Below are 26,182 nucleotides of genomic sequence, written 5' to 3'. Positions count from 1 at the left end.
AAGCTAGGCAGGCGGGGGAAGGCAGGGGCAGGGGCACATACCGTGAAGATGTTGGAGCGCCGCTTGGACTGCTTGCGGATGGGTGTGGGGGTGGAGGAGGCAGCGATGGTCTCGATGCGCAGCTCCCGCTGGCTGATGCTGGGGGTAGAGGGGACTGAGGACGAGTAGTCGCTGAAGGCGCTGCTGCCGCCATTCGTGGCCTAAGGACAGAGAGGGCTGCTGAGGGTGGCTATGGGGTCAGTGTCAGGGGCAGGCATCAGGGAAGCAGGAGGGTGCTGGGAATCCCTGGTCCTCCTCCTGGGAGAGGCATCTAGCAGGCAGGTGGACCCCGGCCTGAGGCTGGTGGGGCAGCAGAGGAGCTATTAGCCCCTAAAGAAGGTACCGAGTGGGAAGTGAGGCACGGCTTAGAAGCTATAAGGAACCAGGCAGCCTGCATACTGGGCAGCAAACCTTCTTCCTAGGCCCTAGCAGAGGCTCTTAGGTGTCGACCAGGGAGCTGAATCCGAGGAAAGGCTGCCAGATGGAAATCAGTGACAGAGCCTGAAACTGAACAAGTGGTGGAGTCTTGGTTCACAGGTGGATCTGAAATAAGACTACAGCAACCCAGGACATTGGCTGGTGCTGGTTAAGGTAGCAGGTCGCTCTGGCTGAACTCCCCAAAGTCAGTGGCTATGTCAGGAATGCAGGAGGCTGGGAGATGGGGGCAAGGGGCTGGAGGTGGGCTCAGGGTGCTGGAAGAGGAGGAGGAGGTTTGTTTCCAGGCAGTGTGAGTGAGCAGGAAAGGGATACAGGGAGCCAAGGCCAGGAGAGCAGAGAAGAGCTATGACTTCCGATCAGAGTGAGTTGCAGATAGGGAGAGAGAACAGAAAGGAAGGTCACGATGGAGACTGAAAGTGCACAGGAGCAGTCTACGCCAGGACTCAGGAAACACAGAAAACAAGGTGGCCTGCCTGTTCCCTACCTGCTCGGGAGGTCTTCAATTCAGCAGAGAATGTGCTCTGACCTGGCAATGCCCCTCAAATCCTAACATGTACAAAAAGAGTAAAACCTATGAAATACCTCCCTTCAGCAACAGAAGCCCATCGGGCCAGGGCCCACATGCAGAGCTAAGTTGCATATGCTTGAAATCTGCTGGCTGCAAGGGAGAGTTGCTCAAAGACAAGGCAGAAAGGCCTACGATTCCTTCTTTTATCCATGTGAACACACTTACAGGGGAGTCCCTGCCACTTTTTCAGAAGTCCTAAAGGGAGAGATCCCAGAAAAAGCAACCAGGTCGTGGCCAGAAAGCTACTGCCAAGGGCCGCGAAAAGACAATAATCCTCGGCAGAACTAAAGCTGAGTGGCTGGAAACTTGGCCACTCAACTGAGCTGATGTGTTTATGGCCCAGGGCTTTAGAGAATGGGGTAGGAAAATGCAGCTATGAAAGGAAGCTCTGGCCCACATCAAGGGCCAAAAAATAGTCGGGCAGCAGGCCCAGGAAGTAAGTGGACAGGTGACCAAGCAGTATTATTCGAGGAACCCTGGCAAGACCTGGCTCAAAAGTAACCCCTCCCCACAATACCCCACACTGACCCAAAGGTCATTCATCACTTTGTGGCACGTACTGCCTTTTTAAAATACAAATACTCACAGAAGGGGTTATAGGGCAACTCCCCAGTGCTTAGTGAGAATGAGTGTGTCAAGTGCTTTCTATATTCCCATGGAAGACGGCAGTGAGAGTGTCAGGTACAGGGAAGGAGGAGAGGGATGCCAGGCCTCTGCACTCTGCACAGTTTGCCAGGAGTCACCCTCAGCAGGCCTAAGAGAACTTTCTCTCGTTCTTGTGCTTTCTGAGTATGGTTTCCATGGAAGCAGCTTGGGAGCAACTCTAACAACTTCAAGTACAGCAAATATTTATGTTCTCTGAGCTAAAGTGGCTGGGGGAATGAGACCAGTATGGAGAAGGGGGTAGGAACTGTAGCAGGAAGGGCCAGTCAGCACAGGGTTATAGATGAGGCCGAGGCCAAGGCCAGTCGTGCAGGCTGGATGGAATTCAAGCCAAGGCTTTCAAAACCATTTGCAAGGCTGGGAGATCGCATGGATGTGGGGCAGGAGTGAGGATGGGGTCCATGGTGGAGGTGGGTGGGGGAACAAGTGGGGGAAAAGGACTTCAGTAGCCAGACAGGTACATATGGTTGAGAGCAGAGCCGTGGGTGCCGCGCGGTGAGGATGGGGGGCCCACCTGGTTGATGTGCACGGCCGGGATGGAGGCGGCAGACACTGCTGAGTGGCTGGGGGAGTTAGGCAGTGACTTGCAGGGCCCGATGGCCAGCTGCTGCTTCTTCCGCAAGGCTACTACTTTCTGCGCCACTGCAGGGGAGAATACAGTTAATCATCTCCTCAGTGGAGAAGGGAAAGCCCAGCTTAGAGCCTCCCCCTAAGAAACGAGGGCTCTGCTGGCCGGGGAACCCTCCGGAGCCCCTCTCAGGAGTGGGGGACAGGACCATAGGCCATGCCAGCGAGTCCCACCCGGCACCAGAGTTACCGTCCTGGAAGACGCGCTCCACGTTGAGCCCATAGGTCGCGCATGTCTCATAGTAGGTACAGCGCTTCAAGTCCGTGGAGAGTTTGCGGGCCCTACTGTCATCGATAACCCTGGGGTTCGCAGCACTGATGGCATCTGTTTGGGAAGGGAGGGTGGGGGGTCACTCGGCTGGCCAGGGAGGTGAGGCAGCTAAAGGCGAGGAGGACCATTTGGTCAGAGGGTGGTCGCGCAGTGGCAAACACAGAGGCCTGAGAAGATAGGGGTCTGGGCCTTATGTCATCTCTGTCACCAACTCATTGAAAATGAACCTACCACATTAATCTCAAAGAATGTACTAGGTAGTTGCCAAGAGTCCCCTCGATCTCTGAGACCATATGGATTGTAGGGTTTAGCTGGGGAAGGGAACGCGCTTATGGAGCAAGGAAGAATCCCAGTTATGGGGCATCAAGGTAAGAGAGACAGATCTCTGTTGCGCTGCCGTTCAACATCCTAGGCTCCATCGGCACTGGAAACGGTGTGGGTGGTACAGGGGCTTCCTCACATCTGTCCATTCGGTTTTCATCCAGGGGACCTACACTGCTCCATTCCTGCCCCAGGGGCTTCCCTCGTATCTGCCCATCCACAGGCCGAACACTTCCCTATCCCCACCTTGGATGTCCTGCCCTCCTGCAGGGCCCAGTCTCACCCTGAGTGCCCACCAGGACCATGGGCACCTCACTGGCATTACGGAAACTGCAGAGCCGCAGGAAGTAGTTATACACCGTCTGGAAGCTGATTTCGTCCTCCAGGCTGAACACAAACACCACAGCGTCCACCCAGGCAGCAAACTAAGGGGAGACCAAGCTCAATTACCACCCCCACCAGCCGCCTGAAAAAACCCCACCCGGGGCTGACCAGTCAGAAGGGTCTGACTCCTTAACTTTGCCCCGCCTCCACACACGCAACCTCTCTCAGTCACAACTGGGAACCTTGAGAGAGGGGCTCCATTACGAGGGCTGGTCTGAGGGTCCTGGGGCAGGAGCATCACCTGCAGCTCAGGGGGGCCTCCTTCATCTCGAATCAGCAGCAGGTAACTCTGACCATCCACCACAATCTCCTTCTTAAACCGACCCCCTAGGAACAGAGTTTGCAAATCAGGACCAAAACATGGAGAAAGAGCCCAAGGGGACCAGAGGAAAAAGCTGTAGTTTCCAAATGAGGAGATAAGAGAGGACGGAAAAGGCTAAAAGAGGCTAGAGAGCCGCTCTGCTGACCCTCTGAAGAAGGAAGGGGACAGAGGGGCCCTCATCTGCCCACGTCAGGCCTACAGCACTCACCCTCGGGGGACTCCTCCTGGACGTAGGTCCCAGTCAGATAGCGATGCACCAAGGCCGACTTCCCACTGGACAGGTTCCCCACAATGCCCTGAGGGAGAGGAAGGGGAGAGACCAGCCATCAGCAGGCAAGCCGGAGAAGGTCAAGGACAGAGCAGAGAAAAGGCACAGAAGCAGGAGGAAGGAGAAAGGCCAGGGCAAAAGGGAAAGTAAAGAAAGAAAAGATGAGGGAAGTTGGAGGGAGATGGCCAGAGCAGCAAGAGGCTGAGGGGAGAGTCCAAACAAAGAAAAAGAGGGAACGGAGGGCTGGGAAAAGCAAATCCAGGCTCACCTCTCCAAGCCTGTGCCCCTCCCAGCTCTGGGGCGGCCTTGGTCTCCCACCCGCCACTCACTCACCACTTTAAGCTCTGGCACAGAGCGGCTCAAGGTCCACTCCTGGCTGTTCACAAACGAGTCTGTGGAAGAGAAGGAGCCCCATGAGGATGAAGACAGCCCATAATGACGACGACTCCGCCCCCCCACATGCTCCTTTACTATCGTCAACCACCCCCACCTCCAATCGCCTCCTATGATGCCCCGGCCTAAGCAGGAACATTCTTTTTGAGTGGAACAGAGTAATCACAGTCTTCAGGGAGAGAGAACTCTGGGGGTGTGGGTTCAACTCCTCTGGCTTCACACCTGTGCGTTCCCTTCTCGTCTTACTGTTCCAGCAGGTAAGTAGCTCCCACCTCGAGCCACACCCACCCAAGTGCCCCCAAGGCCCAGAAGCCAGGCCGAGGCTAGAGGCCACCCCAGTAGGCCCCAGCCCAGACCCAAAACAGGCTGAGCACTTGGCGGAGGAGCCAGCCTCCAGCAGCGAGTAGAAACAGCTCACCCTTGGCAGGGTGGGGCCACCCACCACATTCCTGTGCCAGCGTGAAGAGGGAGGCGGGCCTTACCTGGCCTTGTTCTTGGAGGGGTGGGTCTAATAGGGGACGATCCACCCAGCCCCTCCCACCCAAGCTCCTCCTTACTGGGGAGGCAGGGCCACCCTTGCTTTCCCAGGCCTGGGTCTCCAACTCTCCAGCCCATTCCTGGCACCACGAGAAGCTTCCCCTCAACTCAGGCAGTGTCCACGGAAAGGGTAGCCTGGCTGCTACCCAGAGTCCTCCAACCTCTTCTATAGCTTCCTAGCTTTAACGTCCAGCCTCTTGGCTTGGCAGTGCATGCTTCCCCTCCCTAAGCTCCCACGTACACTCCCCCAGTTGTTTCACAGGTGAGTTATCAAGTCCAGGTCCACAAACAGTCCCTAAAACCGGCTAAAGAGGAGCCAGAGGTGAGAGTGCAACACTAGCCTAGGGGTTGGGGAATTTGTGCTCTTGTCCAACCCAGAACCAGCCGACTCTGGGTAAGTCTCTTCTCCTGGGCCGCAATTCCCATCCGCCGAGTAAGAGGGCTGGAGTCCCTTCTGGGTCCCTTCCTCCTCTGACAGCCCAGGACTGCTTCGGTCACTGCTATCGCCTGCAGGCCCCAGGGATGCCCAGCCCTGGCCTGGCGGACCTCCTCTGCCACTGCCCCCTTCCTGGCACCAGGCTGCCCTTCGCTGGACCCTGTCAATGGCACCAGACCCTGGCTGGGAGCCCCGACAGCGACAGCTCATCTGGGACAAGGCCGCTCACTCGGGTCAAACCCCGCTGGCCCCCGGCCCACGCACCGCACACCCCCCCTCCACCTGGTAGGTTCGCGATGTCCACACAAAGCTCTCAACGTTCTCAGTCTCCAATCAGAGAGGCCCCCGGGCCTGAGGACAGGAGGCGGCGCCCCGCGCGGCCGAGCGCGGGTCGGGGGAGCCCTACGCGGCCGGGCCCCCTTCTCCTTACCCGGCGGCGCGCTCTGCACGCCCAGGAGCAGCGGGGCCGCGGCCGCCCGGCGGCTCCACAGCGGCTCGGCGGGGCCCGGCTCCCTCCGGCGGAAGCGACTGGTGAGCAGTTTCCAGAGGCTGGCGCCCGCGCGGGGGCGCCCGGGGTCGGCGGCCCCCCGCCTGCCCTCGGGGAAGAGCAGGTCGCGGCGGCTGGGGAAGGCGTGCAGGGAGCTGGCGTCGCCGTCGCTCTTGGTGCGCGTCCGCGCCGGCCGCGGCAGCAGCCCCGACTCGGAGCGCCGGATCTCCTGGCCGCGCCGCAGCCGGAAGCTGAAGCTCTTCCTCAGGGCCGAGAAGCCCCTTCGGGGGGACTCGGCGCTGCGCCCGCCGCTCCCCCGAAAGACCTGCCAGCGCTGGCTGCTCCACAGCGAGGCGCCCCTGAGGAAGCCCGAGCTGCCCGCCCGGCCCAGGCCCGCGCCCGCGGCCGGCGCGTCGGCGGCTCCCGAGAGCTCCAGGCGGTTCACCTCCAGGAACGTCATGCTGGTGGGCCGCGGCCGCGGCGGCTTCTCCTCGGGGGCCCGGCTGCTGCGCCGGGGCGGCGCGGGGCTCGGCGCGGCGCGGGGCTCGGCGGGCGCGGAGGAGGGCTCGGCGCCCGGAGCCGCGGGCAGCGGCAGCCCGTCCGACTGGCTCCGGCGGCCGAGGCGCGGGCGGAGGAGGCCGAGCAGCAGGCTCCGGACGCCGGGGGGCGGCGGCGGCGGCCCCGAGCAGACGCTCCGCGGCCGCGCCGGCTGCTCGCGCGCTGCGCACAGGGCGGCCTGCACGGCGGCGGCGGGGCCCGCCGGGGCGCCGTGCAGGTCCAGCGAGTCGCAGACGCTGAGGGCGCGGCGGCAGGCGGCGGGCCGCTCCCTGCTGCAGCTGTCACCCGGCGGCCAGCCCCGCTCCATGGTCAGGGCCCAGGGGCGAGGGCCAGGCCCAGGCCCATGGCGAGGGGCGCTGGACTCTGCCCGGGCCGGGGCTGCGGCCGGGACGGACGGGCCTCCGGCTTCTGGGCCCCTAGTTTCGGGACCGACCGAGTCCCTCAATTCCTCCACCTCTCAGCCGGCAAGCCCAGACCTGGAGAGGCCGGGAGCCAGCCCAGGAAGGAGAGAGAGGCGGCAAGCCCGGCCTGGAACACCCAGGAACGGCGGCAGGGGAGCCAGCCAGCCGGGGCAGCCCCCGGGAGCCCTCAGAAAACAGGAAATTCCAGCCCAGCGCTCCTCCTAAAGATTGGGGCACGTAGGTGAGGAGCTGTCATTAACAGAAAGGCAAATAAATAACAGTCCTGGACTACACCACACTCTGGGAGAAAAATGGGCCCATTTTCTCTTTCTCTGAAGGAAGAGCACTAGAAGGTGATACATGAGGGTGGGAACCATTAAAAGCCTAAATTAGGAGTTAGGAGGCAAGTCCCAAGCTTTTTCTGGACCTCAGTCTTCTCATCTGTGAAATGGGAAGCCTGAATGAGGTCATCCTAATCATTTATGGCTCAGAATCATTGAGGTCTGAAAACTGTTGAGAATGAGAGCTGCTTGGTGCTATAGTTGGCTTCTGTTCATGTCTGAGGCTGCCTTTTTCTTTGGAGATTATAGAATCCAGAAGATATTCATCTGTCTGCACTGCCGAAGGGAAGCAGAAAAATCAAAAGATAACCTCTAGATCTGGACCATACAGTTCTGGACAAATGACTTGCTTTGAGTCCCTGAGGTCTCTGGTTCCTTGATGCTCTCTGGGTCCCACCTACGGTCCAGATGCTGACCGATTAGCAAAACACTGGTCTGCAGGACAGGCTGGAGTCCGACACTGTAAAAGGAAACACCACTCTTCCAAGCCCTTTCAATTTCATGGCTAAGGGTTGCACCAGCCACTCAAGTAAAACCCTGGCTCACCCCAGCACAGGGGCAGGGAGTTCCCATGTTTTGATTTACGCTGCATTTTAAGCATTTTAAACATCCGTCATCTCCTGAGGCCCTTGGAGATTGCTCAGTTTACCAAAATCCATAAAGGAAGAAATCATCCCACTGCAGCTGCTGTTGCCTCCCGGCTGTGAACAGATCAGGAGAAACCAGTTTAGGTAGTGGCAAGGGATGAGGGGGCTTGCATTTCCTTTAAAGAGCTAATTCTCCCTATTTGCTTCCACCCCCAGTCTATCCCAACTCCCAACGTCCTTTTCAGCTTTAGAATTCCTTGGTCCTGGTCAGAAGCTAAGTACAAGATAAAGTGGCACATTCCTAAGGGGGCTGGGGTTGGGGGAATGCCTTAGGAAGGCTGGGCCTCTCCATCCAAGGTGTCCCCCCACAGAAATGAGAGCTGGAAACTCAGAAGTCCCGGTCTGGATCTCCCTGGCCTGGAGAGGCCTTGGGGGTGATTTTGGATTTTTCAGACTAGTTATCAACAGGGGTGAGGATCACTTCTTGCTCTCTGGGGTGTACATCCCCACATAATAGACGGTTCAGCAGAAGGGCCTTTCCCAGGACCCTCAGTCAGACAGAGACACGAACACAATCAGGAGTCCTGGCTCATATTTCTGAGTTTAAGTCTCCCAACCTCACTGAACTAAAGGGAAAAAGGAAATGCTTTCACTCTGCCTCTATTTCCCTATCTGTATATCTGTTGGTCTCTCCTCTCTCTCTTATACACACACATAAGGAAATACCCTTCCTCAAAAGAATAAGGTTGCTAATTCATAAGAACTCTTCCCAAGTCCATGAAAATGCCAGCACAGGGGAGCAGTTAGGGGGGCCAGTTTTGGGGGACTGGAGTGGGGAGCTGTGCCCAAGGTGCCCCCACAGGGGATAGGTTGCTTTAGAACCCAGCTGGTCTCCAGTGATAAGGCACCAGCCTCCACTGGGCTGAGCTCTTTCTGCTACACAAGCTGCTTTTGGTGGGAGAAGAGCAGGATGGGATGGTAGGGGGAAAGGTCCCAGCTCCATACACCCAGTCGCACACAAGGGGTGGCAGTATCCACTCTCAGAGGTGAGAGAACGTTTTATATTCTCAGAGGACACACCAGCTCCCGAGTCCACTGCGCCTGCACAGTCAGTCCAGGTGAAAAGCTTGGCCTGGATCAATTCCCAAACCTGGAACAGCTTCTCCTTCCTCACCTGGCTGCCTCCTCCTTCCTATCCCTTTTTTTTCCAGCAACCTTTTCTGATCTGGAAAAAGTAGACAGGGAAGGGTACCCGGCCAAACATAAATGCCCCTGGACACCAAGTCAGCCAAAGACTCCAAAAAAGAAAACCACAGGTACACAACACATCCCTTTTCCTCTTTGGCATCCATCCTGGGTGAGGGACTAAGTCTCTCTGTTCTGTCTTACAAACATTCTGCTCTTTTTGGAGCTGTATTCGTGTAGCAAATACAGTTTTACTCAACACTGCCGCTACCTATGGGGCCAGAAGGAAATTAGGCCAACCCTAAAAGGCTCCAGGCTAAGACCATATAAACACTGCAGAAATCCCATAAAATTAGCTCTTCTGTCAGTTCTCTGCTTCTTAAGGCCATCAGGCTAAATCTGTCACTTAGGGGCTGAGAGACTCCAAGGAAGTTACTGGGGGGATTAAAGAATGAAAACTCTTGCAGCCTACATTCTGGGTCAGGATGAGCTCATTCCTCCTAGAGGTAGGGAGTGAAGATGAACATAAAGGAGTCCCTTCCGTGCTGAGTGACTGAAGACCAGAAGGAGAACGCAAATTCTCGATACACCCAACTGCTGGGTGAGCTGAAACAGCTACAAACCAGTTGGCCTCAAGTGCCCTGCCCTGAGGAAAGTGTGTGCAAGCGCCTGTGGGTGCATACGTGTGCGTGGGGGGACAGGCAGGGGGACATATTTCAAGCCCACTTCAGGGCAGTGAGGGCCAAAGAGGAAAACAACTGCAGAATGGGACATGTGGGGCTCTCCCCTCGAAGGTAAAGCCAGTTCTAAGGAAGAGAAAAAGGGCAGCCTCTGCCCCAGAAATCCCACAGTACCTTGGACCTAGTCTCCACTCAAATATTTGCTGGCTGATCCATTGATAAGAACTGAGGTGTGCCCAGCTAAGGGCCACACAACCCTCAGAAACCTGTGAATGTCCTCCTCAGAGATGAGGAAGGACTAGCTTTCTCCTAAAAGCCAAAGGCTGTGGATGGTACTGGAGGGAAAGGCCGCCCGTTTCTTCTGCAGGCTGCTGGGGTGGGAGAGCCGCGCTGGCCCTCCCACACGGTTCAGGATCTTGTCCACAAGGTGGCAGCAAAACATCTCCCTGCAGCCCGGTGCCAGAGGAAGGCAGGCAGGGACTGGGGCAGGGACTGGAGCAGCGTCCCACCCCCTACCCCTGGGTTGGCCACCAGCCACAGCCCTGAGCCCAAAAAAGGCAGTAAGGGCCACACCCAGCGCTCCCCTCCAAGGGTTGCCAGAACTCTAGCAAGTTCTGCTCTCTTTGCTCAGGTATCTGGGGATTAGGGAAACCGGAGAGAAGAGCAGGGATAAATCTTCGGGGTGCCTCCTGCTTCAACCCCACCATACTCCTGCTGGCAGGCTGCAATACGTAGTCCTCTTAAAAGTTTTAGGTGTGTTCCACAGAGACAACTCGTATCACCCCAGCAGCAGCGACAATTAACCTCTAAATTTCATTCCCCCAAACCTGCTTCATCCCCATTTTCCCCATGATAAATGGCACATCATCAACTACCTAATTGCTTAAGCTAAAAACTTAAATTTTTTAAAAAATTATTTATTTCTCTCCCCTCCCCCCCCCCCACCCCTGTTGTCTGTTCTCTGTGTCTATTTGCTGCGGCTTGTTTCTTTGTCTGCTTCTGTTGTTGTCAGCGGCATGGGAAGTGTGGGCGGCGCCATTCCTGGGCAGGCTGCACTTTCTTTCACGCTGGGTGGCTCTCCTTATGGGGCGCACTCCTTGCGTGTGGGGCTCCCCTATGTGGGGACACCCCTGCATGGCAGGGCACTCCTTGCACACATCAGCACTGCGCATGGGCCAGCTCCACACGGGTCAAGGAGGCCTGGGGTTTGAACCTCGGACCTCCCATGTGGTAGGCAGACACCCTAACCACTGGGCCAAGTCCGCTTCCCTTAAGCTAAAAACTTAGAAGGCATTATCCTTGATTCCTTCCTCCCGCCACCACTGGCTTAACCTCCAAAACATATCCCAAATCTGTCCCCTTCTCACCACCTCCTTTGGACAACACTAAGGCAAGCTCCCATCTTGCCTGCCTAAACGACTGCATTAGCTTCCTAAATGGTCCCCCAGCTTTCACCCTGCCCCATCACCATCAGCACTGTTTTCTGCACATCCCTTAGAAGGGTGGCCTTTTAAAACCATGATGACTCTCCTCAAGCCTCAAACTCTCCAATGGCTTTCTATTAAATGTAGAAATAACTCTTTATTCTTTTGTAATCCCCTATGTGATCTGCCTCCTGGCTACTACTTTGATCTCATCTCCCATAACCCTCATTACCCACAGTCTGGCCACAAAGCCTCAAACAGGTCAAGCTTGTTTCCTGCTTAGGATCTCTACCTTGCTTTTCCTTCTGCCTGACACGGCTGGCTCCTTCAGGTCATTCATAAATGTTACTTCCTCAAGAGGCCTCCCCTGCCCATCCAGTTACCCAAGTCACTCTGTCACAACACTCATCTCTCATCACTCTTGGATATTTTCCTTATCTGTTTAATGCTCCCCCATGACAACTCTGCCTGGCCCACAGCAGATGTGCCATGACTGTATCTGTGAATGAATAAGTGAATGAATGAATGTCTTTGCCGAGTATGAACCACGTACCCAGACTTTTGTTCTCGTGGGCTTAGAAGAGATGGTCTCCAGCTGGACTAAGTCACAGGCAAAATAATGTGCGCACACTCCAAGTTCAAGAGACAGGGTGATGGCATTGGCAGGACACGAGTGCTGGAGTTGAGAGAACTGGGTTTGAATTCAGCCTCTGTCATCTCACAGCTGTGTGGCTATGAACTGCTACTTGAGAACTTCACTGGGTCTTAGTTTTTAATCTGTAAAATAGGGATAAAACCACCTTCCTATCTGAAGCTGTTAGGAAGGACCTTGGTCTGACTGTGGAGGGTTCCGGCACCTGGCAGGTAGCCATTATACTGGGGAAAACAGCACTCTATCAGTCAATCAGTATCATCTTTTTTCAAATCAGAAATCTGGTTGGATACCATCAGTATATGACCTCAGCAGCTTCATACCCGCTCAGACCTGCCAATTACTAGGCTGCGCCCACCATCTCTTCTCCAAGAGACCTCAGGGCTAGGTTGGACCATGGAGATCCTTGAGGCCCATTTTGGATCATGTTTTTCTCTAAAAATCTGATGGAAGCTATGGACTCTATAAGAAAAAGAAATATGCACATTTGTATGAACACTCAGATTTTTTTTTTAAAGGAGGTTCCTAGTTTGCTTAAACTCTGCCATCAATTCCAGATTAAGAACTCATCTTCGGGAAGTGGACTTGGACCAGTGGTTAGGACATCCGTCTACCACATGGGAGGTCTGCGGTTCAAACCCTGGGCCTTCTTGACCCGTGTGGAGCTGGCCCATGCGCAGTGCTGATGCGCACAAAAGGAGTGCCCTGCCACACAGGGGTGCCCCCCCGTGTAGGGGAGCCCCATGTGCAAGGAGTGCACCTTGTAAGGAGAGCTGCCCAGCACGAAAGAAAGTGCAGCCTGCCCAAGAATGGTGCTGCACACACGGGAGAGCTGACAGAGCAAGATGACACAACAAAAAGAGACACAGATTCCTGTGCTGCTGACAACAAAAAAGCAGACCAAAAAAACACGCAGCAAATAGACAGAGAGAACAGACAACTGGGGCGGAGGGTTGGAGGAGGGGAGAAAATAAATAAATAAATAAATCTTCAAAAATAAAAAAAGAACTCATCTTCGGGTTCCATTCTCTCACTTCATGGAGAAGGACACTGTTTAAGGCACTGTGGATAAGGCAGTAAACAGACAAAAGCCTCAATCCCACCCTGCCTAGAGGTGATGCAGAGACCAAGAGCTCCTGCCGCAGGGTCTCTGAGGGCCTGCAGTTGTAACTGGCACAGAAGCCCCCATCACCTAGGACCCTCCAGTGGCTGATCTTAGGAGACGAGGAATTCTCCCTCATTGCCCAGGTTCAGAATGTCAGAGCACTCTCGGGCTTCCTTCCTCTCCTCCCCACAGGAAGGCTGAGGAAGCCAAAGGGGCTGGGGTGGAGGGGAGACAGAGAAAGCAGCCGGGCTTCAGGGTAGGGCACTGAGGGGAGGAAATGAAGACACCCTTTTTTTTTAAGGACACCCGCCCACCACCAGCTACTTAATAGTGGTTTTTTGTTTCTATGGCAGTTCATCCGTATGGACCCCACCCAGCCCCCTGACCTCCTCCCACCTTTCCTAAACACTGCTGCGTCCTGGGACCACACTGGGCAGCTGCCTGGAAGCCTGTCTTAGGACCATCCTAGGACAACAAACCCCGAAAGGTCAGCATTCTTTTCAACAGTTCCTCCCTGAGGGGGAAAGGAAATGTGCATTTACTGCTCCATTCTCTTTTGTGCTTCCCCTGTGCCAAGCACTGTGTGAGATGCTTTTAAGCATTGTAATCCTTGGAATAACCCTGCCAAGTGGGGTAGTATGAGACTCTAACACCACCATGTGATACAGAGGGATTCTGGGCTCAGAATGTAAAATATTATTATAAGATCCTTAATTGCACTTCATCTTTTAGTCACGATTTTGACATGTTTTCTGTATTTCATATGTCTTTAAATTTTGCTCTCTATATTTAGGACTGAAGACATGGTCCAGCTTAAGTCAATGAGCTAAAAACCTTTTTTCCAGCCTAATGGATTTCTAAAATGCATTCGATTTATGAGATCTACATGCCTTATCAGTAGTATCGGCATTCATTGTTATCTTATTTTTACAAAAATAAAATATTTTAATAAAGGGAAAATGCAATAAAGTATTCAAGTAATTGTACAAATTCTGCACTACAGAGATGAAAGGCTGCCAAACTGAAGTTGTTGGCTGGCAGGTGGTGCTACTACACAAGAGTGCAAAATATTCAATGGTCAGCTCAAGTAAAGATGTGTAAATTCAGGTTCCCAAAGAAAGAGAGTGCTGAGGTGTCAGGGTATACTATTAAAAAAAGAGAAAGAGAGAAAAGAAAAAGATTCAGGTAGTTTGAGTTTAATGGACAAACACTGTAAAGTGCCTATACTCCCATCACAGATTTTACCAGTGGGTGCAGGGAACTGTCCTAGGGGGTGGGAGCCTAGGTTCAGAGCCCAAGCTCTGGCCAATTCCGTCACTGCCCCCAAGCATCAGCACTCGTGCTTGTATCCTCAGAGGCTGCCAGGATGGGCTCCACCTAAAAGGATACAGGCCTCTTGTCCCAGCCGCCCCGGACCCCTGCTACCTCAGCTACAGTCGTGCCGCTGCCACCACAAAGCCTTTGGGAGCCCCGCAGTCCTCCCAGCCTTCTCTCCTGTCCACAGCATACCTTGTACAAGCTAATATTTAATACGCCCCCACCTGATCCATGGGCGTGGGCTCATCTGCACCCTCTCAAAAGGCCACCCACCCTCCTGCTGGCGCTGGGAGCCAGCCTTCAGCCAAGGCCCGAAAGCAGGGGTTCTTAACCATTTTGTTCCATGGACCCTTTGCCAGTCAGGTGAATAGCACAGACCCTTACTACTAAGTCCACACTATACTGTGTGTTATTGAATAAATAAATCACACCCGCACCAACAAGTCCCCACAAGAATAATGTTGTTGTTTTTTTTAATTCCAGTTCAAGCTTGTGGACCTCTTAAAAACCCCTGCCCTAAAGCAAAGGTAGCTTTTGCCCTAGGGACTCTACCAGAGTCAACACCACTGGTCAGTGGATAGCAGGAACTTAACTGAGCACTTGATGCGTATTACCATTTAGTCCTCACAAGAACTCTTTGAGAAAGGCGCAATCATTCTCCCCATTTTACAGATGAGGAACTCAAGGCACAGAGGTTGCCTAAGGTCACCCAGCCAGTAGGTGGTTAAAGCTGGGCTTAAGTCTGGCCCAGAGCTACTAGGCCTAACCACTGCTGATCTGGCCTGGAGATTTCTGGTGACAAGTAGGACCAACCTGAGCCCAAACTGTTCTGCAGTCAGTGTTCACCCCTGAGGTACCCTCCCCCCCAATCTTCCTTTCCTCCCCACTCTGGGAGCTACACATCATGACGGCCCAACCTTGGCCTTGCTTCCAAAAGGACCCCTCCCCAAGGTTTCTCCTCACTGACCTTCGAAATGAACTGCTGCTCCCCAACTCCCACCCACCTAGCTCTGGACCACCACGATGTATGACTGACTGATACAGGCTTCAAGGGCTGACACATTCTCAGGGACATATGCCATTTACCAAAGGAGAGAGCAATATGGTGGCCCCAAGGCACTAACCTTTAATGATTTTTTTTTCTGGCAGGCAAAAGAGGAGCTATCTGGGGCCAATGGGCCCTTCAGCACACCTCAAGTTCATGCCAGGTGACCAGTGCCACCTACAGGCCAGACAGCCCTGAGACATGTCCCCAACATGCATAGTCAGCGAAGAGAGGGATGAGGAAGGACAGACTATCCTCCTGGAATTTTAGCTGCTTGCCTCCCATGTAACACCATGAGCTCCCTAAACACGGGGGTCTTGGCTAGTTCACCCCTGCTGCCCCTCCCCTCCACTTTTAGGTACCCAGGCACCCAGTGCATGTCTGATGAATGAGTTTCCTTCTCCAAGACTCCCCTCCCTGGCAGGTTTCCCTCTGACCAGAGATAGGCCAGGCGCATGGCATCCCCATCCCACCCCATCCACACCAAAGCAACGGATGCCAGAGCACCTGCCCCGGCCCTAATGGCTGGCCTCACCACGAGTTCCTGACAGAGGGCTGAGGGACTGGGGCAGGTCTGGGGAAACCAGCTGACCACCCTGGGGGCAGAGGGCTCACCCCAAATGCTCCAAGATTCAGCTTGTTCAACTTCAGTTTTCCTTTTCAATAACCAAAGTGTTCCCAGCCCCTGTGGGTTCTCCCATATCATCCAATGACTTGAGAATCAGAACTTTGGCATATTTGGGGGTCGGGTTTTAGATTTTCATTTTAATTCTAATTCCTATCTGTCCTCAGATGCCCTGGCCAGCCCATTAGTTCTCAGACCCGGGCCCAAGGGAAGGGGTCAGCATCACGAAAAAGGGCCAGGTAACCCTAGTGACAGCTGTGGGGGTTCCAGGAAGGCTCCTCAATGTCATGGAAGAAGCACTAGGTCAGAACGAGGGGATGTGGAGTCCACCTGGGCTCGTGGCTGATTGCGATCTTGCCTGTCTGGACAGTGGGACACTTGTCTGCAAAATTAGAAGACTAAGGGGTCTCTAAAGCCATTCAGTACAGCCGCTGTCCTCTGGTAACTAACACTCTAAGGTTAAAGCCAGAGTCAAAACAACCAGGAGGTCCATGGCACCCCACTCTCACCCCCACCAGCAGTGAGATTCAGGCTCCAGGTCAGTCCAGCAGCAACCTGTGCAGCCAGGACTGGGGATGCACCAGGCATAAGAAAGCTCCAGACACAAGGTGGCACTTTGAAGACATCACGTTGAGTGAAAAAGCCAAACACAAAAGGACAAATACCATATGTTTTCACTTATATGAAATACCTAGATTATGCAAATTCATAGAGACAGAAAGAAGACTATAGGGTACCAGGGGTGGGAGTAGGGGATGGGGAGTTAATGTTTAATGGGTACCCAGTTGCCGTTTGGGGTGATGGAAATATTTTGGTAATGGATGATGATGACAGTGGGACAACATTATGAGTGTAATTAACTGAGCTCTACTTGAAATTGGCTAAACTGGAAACTGTTACGTTGTATATATGCCACGTAACAACAATAAAAACCCACCCATCATCATCCTCGAAGGCCCCAGTCACCCACCTCCTCCCTCCCCCTTGAGGCTACTGATTTCACCCACCTAATCCCTGCCCCAGCCATCCCCTCACCATCATCCAGACACCGCTGAGCACGGCCCTGAGCCAAGCACACTGCGGGGCTCTGGGGAAAGCCAAATGAAGACCACCTCCCACAACTGGTTAGGGAAGTCTGCAGAACTGCGGCATAAATAACAAGTTTGTTAGACTGTGGGAAACAAAGAGGCCCAAAGGAAGAGGCAAGACTCATGAGATTCAAAGGACAGGAGAGGGAAGTGGACTTGGCCCAGTGGTTAGGGCGTCCATCTACCACGTGGGAGGTCCCCGGTTCAAACCCCGGGCCTCCTCGACCCGTGTGGAGCTGGCCCATGCGCAGTGCTGATGCGCGCAAGGAGTGACTGGACACGCAGGGGAACCCCATGCACAAGAGTGCGCCCCGTAAGGACAGCCGCCCAGCGTGAAAGTTCAGCCTGCCCAGGAATGGCGCCGCACACACGGGGAGCTGACACAAGATGACGCAACAAAAAGAAACACAGATTCCTGTGCCGCTGACAACAGAAGCGGACAAAGAACACACAGCAAACAGACACAGAAAACAGACAACTGGGGCGGCGGGGGTGGGGTAGGGAGTGGGGAGAGAAATAAATAAATAAATAAATCTTTAAAAAAAAAAAAAGGACAGGAGAGTAAAGTTAAATAGATCCAATGACCTAAACATTTAAAATCCCAAACAATCAAAAATTATTTTAAACCCTAAGATAAATATAATTCAAGGGAAACCAACAACCTGAAAAACAAAAACTAAAACTAAAACATGGGAAGCGGATTTGGCTCAATGGATAGAGCATTTGCCTACCACATCGGAGGTCCAGGGTTCAAACCCAGGGCCTCCTGGCCCATGTGCAGTGCTGATGTGTGCAAGGAGTGCCGTGCCATGCAGGGGTGTCCCTCGCATAGAGGAGCCCCACGGGCAAGGAGTGCACCCCGTAAGGAGAGTCGCCTAGCATGAAAAAGTGCAGCCTGCCCAGGAATGGCACTGCACACACGGAGAGCTGATGCAGCAAGATGATGCAACAAAAAGAGACACAGATTCCCAGTGCACTGACAAGAATACAAGTGGACACAGAAGAACACAGCAAATGAACACAGAGAGCAGACAACTGGGTGGGGGGTGGGGGCAGGGAAGGGGAGAGAAATAAAAATAAATAAATAAATCTTTAATTTAAAAAATGACTGTGGAAGGCTTAATATGTAAAAAGCTCATACACATTAGTTTTTTGTGTTTTTTTTCTGTTTTTTTTTTTTCCAGTGTTGAGGGCTTTTAATATTGCAGTTTTGGTGTTAGAGTTTTGTTTTTTATTTATTCATTTATTTATTTTTTTAAATTAATAGATCACAAGGAATTTACATTAAAAAACATAAAAGGGAAGTGGACTTGGCCCAATGGATAGGGCATCTGCCTACCACATGGGAGGTCCGTGGTTCAAACCCCGGGCCTCCTTGACCTGTGTGGAGCTGGCCCATGCGCAGTGCTGATGCACGCAAGGAGTGCCCTGGCACGCAGGGGTGTCCCCCGCATAAGGGAGCCCCACGTGCAAGGAGTACGCCCCATAAGGAGAGCCGCCCAGCGCGAAAGAAAGTTCAGCCTGCCCAGGAATGGTGCCATATACATGGAGAGCTGACACAGCAAGATGACGCAACAAAAAAAGAAACACAGATTCCTGTGCCGCTGACAACAACAGAAGCGGACAAAGACGACACAGCAAACAGACACAGAGAACAGACAACCGGGGTGGGGGAGGGAGGGGAGAGTAATAAATAAATAAATAAATAAATAAATCTTTAAAAAAAAAAAAAGGCAACTCAAAATCCCAAAAATGCCCCCACATCATATCTCTTCTACCCTCTCCCTGCCCTCAGCAACTACTGTGGCCACTTTCTCCACCTTGATGCTAAAATTTCTTCTATTACTCATCACAATAGTTTTATAGTAGAATATCAGTAAGTCCACTCTAATCCATATTTTATTCCTCCATTCTGTGGACCCTGGGATGGCAATGTCCCCTCCACCTCTAGATCAAGAGGGGGCTTAGATTCCACATGGAAGATGGATACAATTCTTTTGCTTACAGTTGTAGGCACTCTTGGTTCCCTGGTGTGGTGGTTAACCATCTTCACCACCCTGTTAGCTGACCTGGGTAACACCAATGAACCAGAGAGCAGGAGTTGTCACTCTGCTGAGGCTCAGGGCCCAGCTGGCACATGGGCAGTACAGAGATTCAAGTCTCCTGAGTATGGACCATCCCTAGTGCCAAACACAGGTTCAGTAAAAGTGACAGAAGAGGCATGTGTAGAAAAGTACATCTGAGTCCAGCTCTGTCACACTCAGGAGCACAAATTCCAAAGTAGGACCCTCTGACATGGCACAGAGCTCCAAATCCATCTGCCATGACTGTACACCCTGTGGATCTCCATAGCCTTCAGGAGAACCAGTACCTACGGTGTATCTATTTTGGCTTTTTCTGGCGTCCTGTTGAGGTATGTGTAAGCGCAACCCCTCTGATGACCTCCCAACTCTTTTTGGAAGACTCTTAGCCATATCAACTCATTTGTCTTTGCCACTTCCCCCTTTTATTCAAGGTCAAAGAGCAGTTTTTAACACTTGATCCAATATGAAGGCTGAGATACTCTGCTGGTCTGAGTTGACCCTTTTATTCGAGGTCTCTTTCTAGTTGCTTCTCCAGTTAGTGATTGGTAGTAATCCCTTGGCGCTAGGGAGGCTCATCCCCAGGAGTCATGTCCCACCACATTAGTTTTTTAAAAAAACCTCTAAATAACTAAAGAAACTCCATATGTCCAATAAACATAATAAACCATTCGCTCTCATTTGGTACTCAAAGAAACATAAAATTAAAAACAAAAATGCAATCATGTGGAGCAGGCAAAGCTCAGTGGCTGAGCATATTCAATCCTAAAAAAAAAACCCTGACGGCTACTCTCAGGTCCATCCCTGGCTTCATCTGACTGGGCAGCAACTTAGTCACATGTGTGAAGGGAAGAGAGTTTTATACATGTCATACTTTCATCCTGGTAACTCCTAAGTTAGAAGACCACCTGAAATAGAGGGAAAGATTTAAGCCAAAAGAAACTCAGCACTTCCAAAGTAAAAAATCCTAAATGTTTACCAAAGTGGAAATCCATATAGTAAATATGTCTATCCATATAGTAAATATTATGCAACCATTTAAAATAGTGTTTGCAAAGACTTTTTTTTTTTTTTACCTAGCATGGGTGGAGGCGCTTATGGTTTTCCTTTAGAAGCAAGGTGTGAAATTGTATGTTACCCGAACCCATGTAAAAAATGCAGGAGAATGGGAACAGATGTGGCTCAAGCGGTTGAGCCCGAATCTCCCACATGGGAGGTCCCAGGTTTGGTTCCTGGTGCCTCCTGAAAAAAAAACAAACAACAAGCAAAATAAACGAGAAAACCAACTCAGGGGAGCCAATGTGGCTCAGTGGTTGAGTGTGGGCTTCCCACATATGAGGACCGGGGTTCAATCCTGAGCTCTTGGTACCTATAAAAAAAAAGGCTATAATAAAAACCTATGCACAGCTACCATCTGTGGGATGATGACTGAATGCCTCTAAGTCAGAATCCCACCCCCGCAGAACGATACAGCAGTGCTGCAGGGCCTCGGTTGGCCAGTCCTCCGCCGCCCCACCGGCAGGCCCTTGTGGGCGCATGGCCATGCTGCACCCCCCGCAGCCCGTCAGACCAGGGTCCGGTGTAGAAAGCCCCTCATCCTGGAGAAAGGGGCGCAGCCAGAGAGGGGGATGCCTCCTCGCCCATCACGCACCGCACATTAGTGGGGAACCTGGTGCTAAACTACTCGTAGATGAGCTGCTTCTGGGTTGGGGTTTTGTACAGCAGAGCAGCATCCTCACTACAATCTATTGAAAGTCAGCCCTCAAAATAAGAAAAAAAACAATGAAACCTATTCACATATGTGTTTTCTTTCTATAGGATACAACCCTCAAAGCAGTTCTGTTAGGTTGAATTTTTAATGTCAATAGGTAATGCCTCAGGAGTGGATGTAGGTCAGTGGTTGAGTGTTCCCACGTATGAGATCCTGGGTTCAATCCCAGGATCCTCCTAAAACAAAACACAACAAAATAAAACAGAAAGGTGATGCCTAATCATTTTTCCAAAACAATGGTTCATTCTGCCATTCTCCCACCTGCACTGATGAGAATGCTCATTTTGTCATGCTCTCATAAGTATGAGAAATTATATATTCTCATATATATATATGAGAATATATACTTATGCCCCCCCCTTTTTTTAACTTTTTATTTTGAAATACTTTCAAACTTACAGGATAGTTATAAAAATAATACGAACCCCATATAGACAACTCCAGCATACCCCTAACCTAGACACCCAGCTCCAGTTTTAACATTTTACCACATCATTCTTCCTTTCTATCATCTATCTACCAATCCATTTCCTGAAACCTTGAGTGTAGGTTGTATATACATCATGTTCCTTGAATACTTAATACTGTCATGTATATTTCCTAACAAGGATATTCACTTATGTAACTACTTTAAGTGCAGTTATCAAGTTCAAGAAATCAAATGATTTAAAACTTACTGTCTAGGGAAACAGATGTGGCTCAAGCAGTGGGGCTCCCGTCTACCATACTGGAGGTCCAGAGTTTGATGCCCAGGGCCTCCTGGTAAAGGCAAGCTGGCCCATGTGGCAAGCTGGCCCACGTGGAGCACCAGCCCATGCAGGAGTGCCACCCTGCACGGGAGTGCCGCCCCACACAGGAGTGTCAGCCAACGCAGAGAGCTGGTGCAGCAAGATGACACAACAAAAAGAAACACAGAAGAGAGACAATAAGAGACGTTGGAGAACAAGGACCGGAGGTGGCGCAAGAGAATGATTGCCTCTCTCCCACTCCAGAAGGTCCCAGGATCAATTCCCACCTAATGAGAACACAAGCGGACACAGAAGAACACGTGGCAAATGGGCACAGAGAGCAGGCAAGGAGGGGGGGGGAATAAATAAATCTTAAAAAAAAAAAAACTTACTGTCTATAATCCACCCAGAAACATGCATTACATTTAACTGTCATTGTCTCTTTACTTGCTCTTTCTTTTTTTCTTTTTGATTGTTGGAACATATATACAACATAAGCTTGCCCATCTCATGCCCAAGCATACCCTTAAATGGGATTAATCATATTCACAATATTGTGATACCCTCACCACCTTCCATTACTAATACTTTCCCATCTCCCAAAACAGAAATCCTTTATGCCATTATGCACTAATGCCCTATCTGCCCTGTCCCCAACCCCTAACAACCTGTACTATAATTTTTGTCTCTATGAGCATGCATATTTGCTAGTGTTTCCTTTGTATTTGTATTTAAGCCATGGAGCATAAATTTAATATTTTTTTAAAATATTTATTTATTTCTCTCCCCTTCCCCCTCCACCCCAGTTGTCTGTTCTCTGTGTCTATTTGCTGCGTCTTCTTTGTCCGCTTCTGTTGTTGCCAGCGGCACAGGAATCTGTGTTTCTTTTTGTTGTGTCACCTTGTTGTGTCAGTTCTCCATGTGTGCGGCACCATTCCTGGGCAGGCTTCATTTTCTTTCGCACTGGGCAGCTCTCCTTACGGGGCGCACTTCTTGTGCGTGGGGCTCCCCTACGTGGGGGACACCCCTGCGTGGCATGGCACTCCCTGCGCATATCAGCACTGCACAAGGGCCAGCTCCACACGGGTCAAGGAGGCCCGGTGTTTGAACCGTGGACCTCCCATGTGCTAGACGGACGCCCTAACACTGGGCCAAGTCCACCGCCCAAATTTAATATTCTAAATCTCTAACAATCTCTTTTGCTTTAAGACCAACTTAACTTCAACAGCACACACAAATTGTGCTCCTATACGCCTCTGTCCCCCAACCTTTATGTAGTTCTGGGAGCAGGAGGCGCAAAGCCCAAGGCTGTGAGGGATGGGGAAGGAGCCAGCCTGGTGGCCAGGAGACCCTACCGCCTTTAACTGGCTTTCGTCTTGATTCGATGCTTGCCCTATGACTGCAATGCTTTTAACTTTTTTCCGGAGCTTTGTGAGAGATGTTTCGGCCACTCACTGCTGGTTATTCAAGCTTCTGTAGGTGTACAGAGCCCTGAGGTTTCTTTACCATTTTGGTCAGGGCAGGGCCAGCACCTGCTCTTTTGATCTGAGCATTTTTTCATGCTCATCAATAATTTCCATTTCTTCTTTTCCGAATTATCTGCCTGGTCCCATCCTTTGCCTGTGTTGCTCTTGGGTTTTAAAAATCTCTTCCTTATCAATTTGTAGGTATGTTAACAGTTTATCTGGTATATGCACATTGAAAGAAAATTCTCCTATTCTTTTGCCACAAAAAATTATAGCTAAATCTCTTGATTTTATAATTGATTATAACATTTAAACAAACAAACAAAAGGTGAGGTGGGGAAAAACTCTTTTTGGTAGAATATCAGCTAATGCTTGCAGAAGGAACTCGGAAGATTACCTTTTGCAACCCCAACATAACAGAGGACCACTGGATGAAAGGTTGTTGGGGAACAGTTCATTTCCCAGATGCCAAAGCATCCCCCCACAGATTACTTACTAAACACAAAGGGGGGAAGGCAATGAACCTTTACCATGAGAGATCTGCTAGTTGTTACCTTAACAGAACCACAACAGGACTGGATATGATGGAATACGAAGTACTTCTGTCAAAGGGTTTAAACTGAAATCTGATTAAGTCTCTAGTCCTAAATTCAGTTTACAAAATATCAACACAGGAGGTGGAGGAACAACTTAAACAACACCAAGCAGAAACCATCACACAAATCCAGAATAAGGGTTTTCGACAAGAAAACTGGTCTGGACTCTTCAAAAAGTCTATGTTTATGGAAAAGAAATAATATGGCATTGGATCCTGCTTATATCCTGAGTCAATACTGATTCGGGGGGGGGGGGGCGAGTTATAAAAGACTTTTTGGAATAATTGAGGAAATCTGATTTTGGATGAACTCTTAAATGATGTTATAGAATAAATAATATTCTTAGGAGTGATACTGGTATTATGGTTATGTAAAAGAATATACTGACTCTTAGAAATGCTTACAGAAGTGCTTAGGGCAGAATGTCATGTCTACAACTATTGACAACTACTACCAAAAAAAGTGTGTGTGAGAGAGAGAGAGAATGCCGCAGAGAGAGAGAGAGAGCAGGCGAGAGAGTGACAGGAAGAGGGAGAAAGCAAATGGAGTAAAATGTTAACATTGACTTTTTCAATATCGTATTTTTTCAAAATAAAAAAAGTTTTCAAAATAAAAAGCTAGGAGAATTTGGTTGCAACTAACAAAAATCCCAACTTGGGTGACCCAACTACTTGGGCATCTGCCTACCACATGGGAAGTCACAGGCTTGGGTCTGGTGCCTCCTAAAATAAGACAAGCAGATGCAGCCTCCTGCCGCAACGAGCTAGATGTTACCCCCACCGCAATAAGTAGACGCCATGAACCATAGGGAGCGGATGTGGCTCAGTCCATTGGCACTTGCCTCTCACATGAAGGTCCCAGGGGATTCGGTTCCTGGTGCCTCCTGAGAAGGTGAGCAAACAATGAGCAGACAGACGAGAAAACTGTTGGGGGGCGTGGGGAGGGGAATAAATAAAAAGTAAATAAAATAAATCTTAAAAAAAAAAAATCACAACTGAATTAATTTTATTTTTTAAAAAGGACACTGACAATTATATATAACTATTTTTAAAAAAATTTTAAAGCTGGGGTGGAAAGTCGCCTTTTTTTCTATAAATTCTGCATTTTATATCTGACTTAAGAAGAGCTCTTTTATCTCAATATTAGACATCATTCTTCTAATTGTCTCCTATATTTTAAAAAGTTTACCTTTGTTTTTTATGGCACAGTAGGACGTATGGCTAGGAGCACAGGTTCTAAAGCAGACTCTGTGGGTCTTGCCTATGCCATTTTTTTTTAAGGCTTATTATTTATTTATTTATGTCCCCCCACCCTCCATTGTTTGTGCTTGCCATGTCCATTCGTTGTGTGCTCCTCTTCTTTTTGGAGGCACTGGAACCAAAGCTGGGACCTCCTGTGTGAGAGGGAGACGCCTAATCACTTCAGCCACTCCCTGCTTTGTTTGGTCTCATTGTGTTTTCCTCCTTGTGTCTCTTTGTTGCATCATCTTGTTGCATTAGCTCGCTGTGCCACCCCACTGTGTCAGCGCATTGTCTTGTCTGTCTTCTTTAGGAGGCCCTGGGAACCGAACCTGGGACTTCCCATGTGGTAGGTGGGAGCTCCATCACTTAAGCCACATCTGCTTCCCTCTGCTATTATTAACAAGCAACCTCAGGCAAATACCAGCTCCATGCCTCTGCAAAATGGGAATAATAAGACTTGCCATGTAGGACTGTTCCAATAATTACATGAATACAAGAACTATAAGAAAGCACTGAGAGCACTTAACAGGTCCTAACAGAAAGTCATAGTGTTTATTATTATTTTTGAGATACCTGATCTGATCACGCTACTCCTGGCTTAGAACACTGCAATTCCCTATCACCCACAGTCATAGCTGTCAATCTTTTTGCATTTGCAGTACAACTACAAAGTGGTAGAGTATGAGGTGGCATATTTGAATACTTTAAAAACACACTTGCCAGCAATTTTTATAATAAAATCACTACTCCAGTAAAAGACTGTCTGGCAGAGTCTAGCAGAGCAGCCACACTTAGCACATTATTCATTTGGTCATCCTGCAGCACTGGGCCGCTGTGTAAAAACCCGATTACCGCCCTCACCACGCTCTCTCAATATTGTCGTGAAATAAAATTCTTTGATTTTCGGCAAACACTGTTTTTCTTGGGTGCCAGCTCAGTGTTACATCGTCATCCAGTCTCTCGCTCAGAGAGAATCGCCCTCCACCACTTTCCCTGGTCCAGCCTGGGCCACAGCCGCTTCGGGTAGCACGGCAACTTCAAGCTTTGGTGGCACCCTAGGAAAGAAAAGCTCGTGGCACCTCAGTGTGCACGTTCTGCACAATTCATTTCAAGCTCCTCGAAAGAAGGTAGGAGAATTTAGTTTTCTCCGACCTCACCTCCCTCACCCTCATCAGTAGCCACTTACACAGCTTCCCCCCACCCCAAACACACCCGGTGCCCCCCCAGCCCTGAGAGGGTGCTCAGCCCCGCTCCACTCCTTCCTATGGCACCCTCAGGGCCCGAATCTCCCGACAGAGCCTGTCACTACCTCCTCTGCCTCCCTCTGCCACCACGGCCCTGCACCCCCAGTGACGCGGTTCACACAGCCGCCTCTCCGCTGCCCAGTCCTGGCACAGCGCCCGGGTCACTGTGCATGAATTTATGACTGGGGCTGAGAAAGGGCTCTCTCTTTCCAAGAAAAGAGGCGTGGGGTGTCTCCGGCCCTCGCTCTCAAGGATGGCTGTTCTCTCACAGACTGAGGAAAAGGATTCTCTTT

At 51.0% G+C, this 26,182-nt stretch overlaps 1 protein-coding gene across 3 annotated transcripts in view; it reads right to left on the bottom strand.

The window, feature by feature from the left end:
* Positions 1–26,182, bottom strand: part of AGAP3 (ArfGAP with GTPase domain, ankyrin repeat and PH domain 3) — a 67,967-nt gene that overhangs the window by 26,124 nt on the left and 15,661 nt on the right. For all 3 annotated transcript variants that reach the window (XM_058297997.2, XM_058297998.2, XM_058298000.2), the window contains exons 2-8: positions 4,235–4,293; positions 3,842–3,929; positions 3,553–3,638; positions 3,211–3,352; positions 2,526–2,660; positions 2,223–2,350; positions 42–200 (exon numbers count right to left, since the gene is read on the bottom strand). In XM_058297997.2, the coding sequence (XP_058153980.1) occupies positions 42–200; positions 2,223–2,350; positions 2,526–2,660; positions 3,211–3,352; positions 3,553–3,638; positions 3,842–3,929; positions 4,235–4,293 (797 nt within the window). The remainder of the gene's footprint in view (positions 1–41; positions 201–2,222; positions 2,351–2,525; positions 2,661–3,210; positions 3,353–3,552; positions 3,639–3,841; positions 3,930–4,234; positions 4,294–26,182) is intronic.

Source organism: Dasypus novemcinctus, chromosome 5, assembly GCF_030445035.2.
Source record: "Dasypus novemcinctus isolate mDasNov1 chromosome 5, mDasNov1.1.hap2, whole genome shotgun sequence".
Classification (NCBI taxonomy): domain Eukaryota; kingdom Metazoa; phylum Chordata; class Mammalia; order Cingulata; family Dasypodidae; genus Dasypus; species Dasypus novemcinctus.
This window is presented reverse-complemented; position numbering and strand designations above follow the sequence as displayed.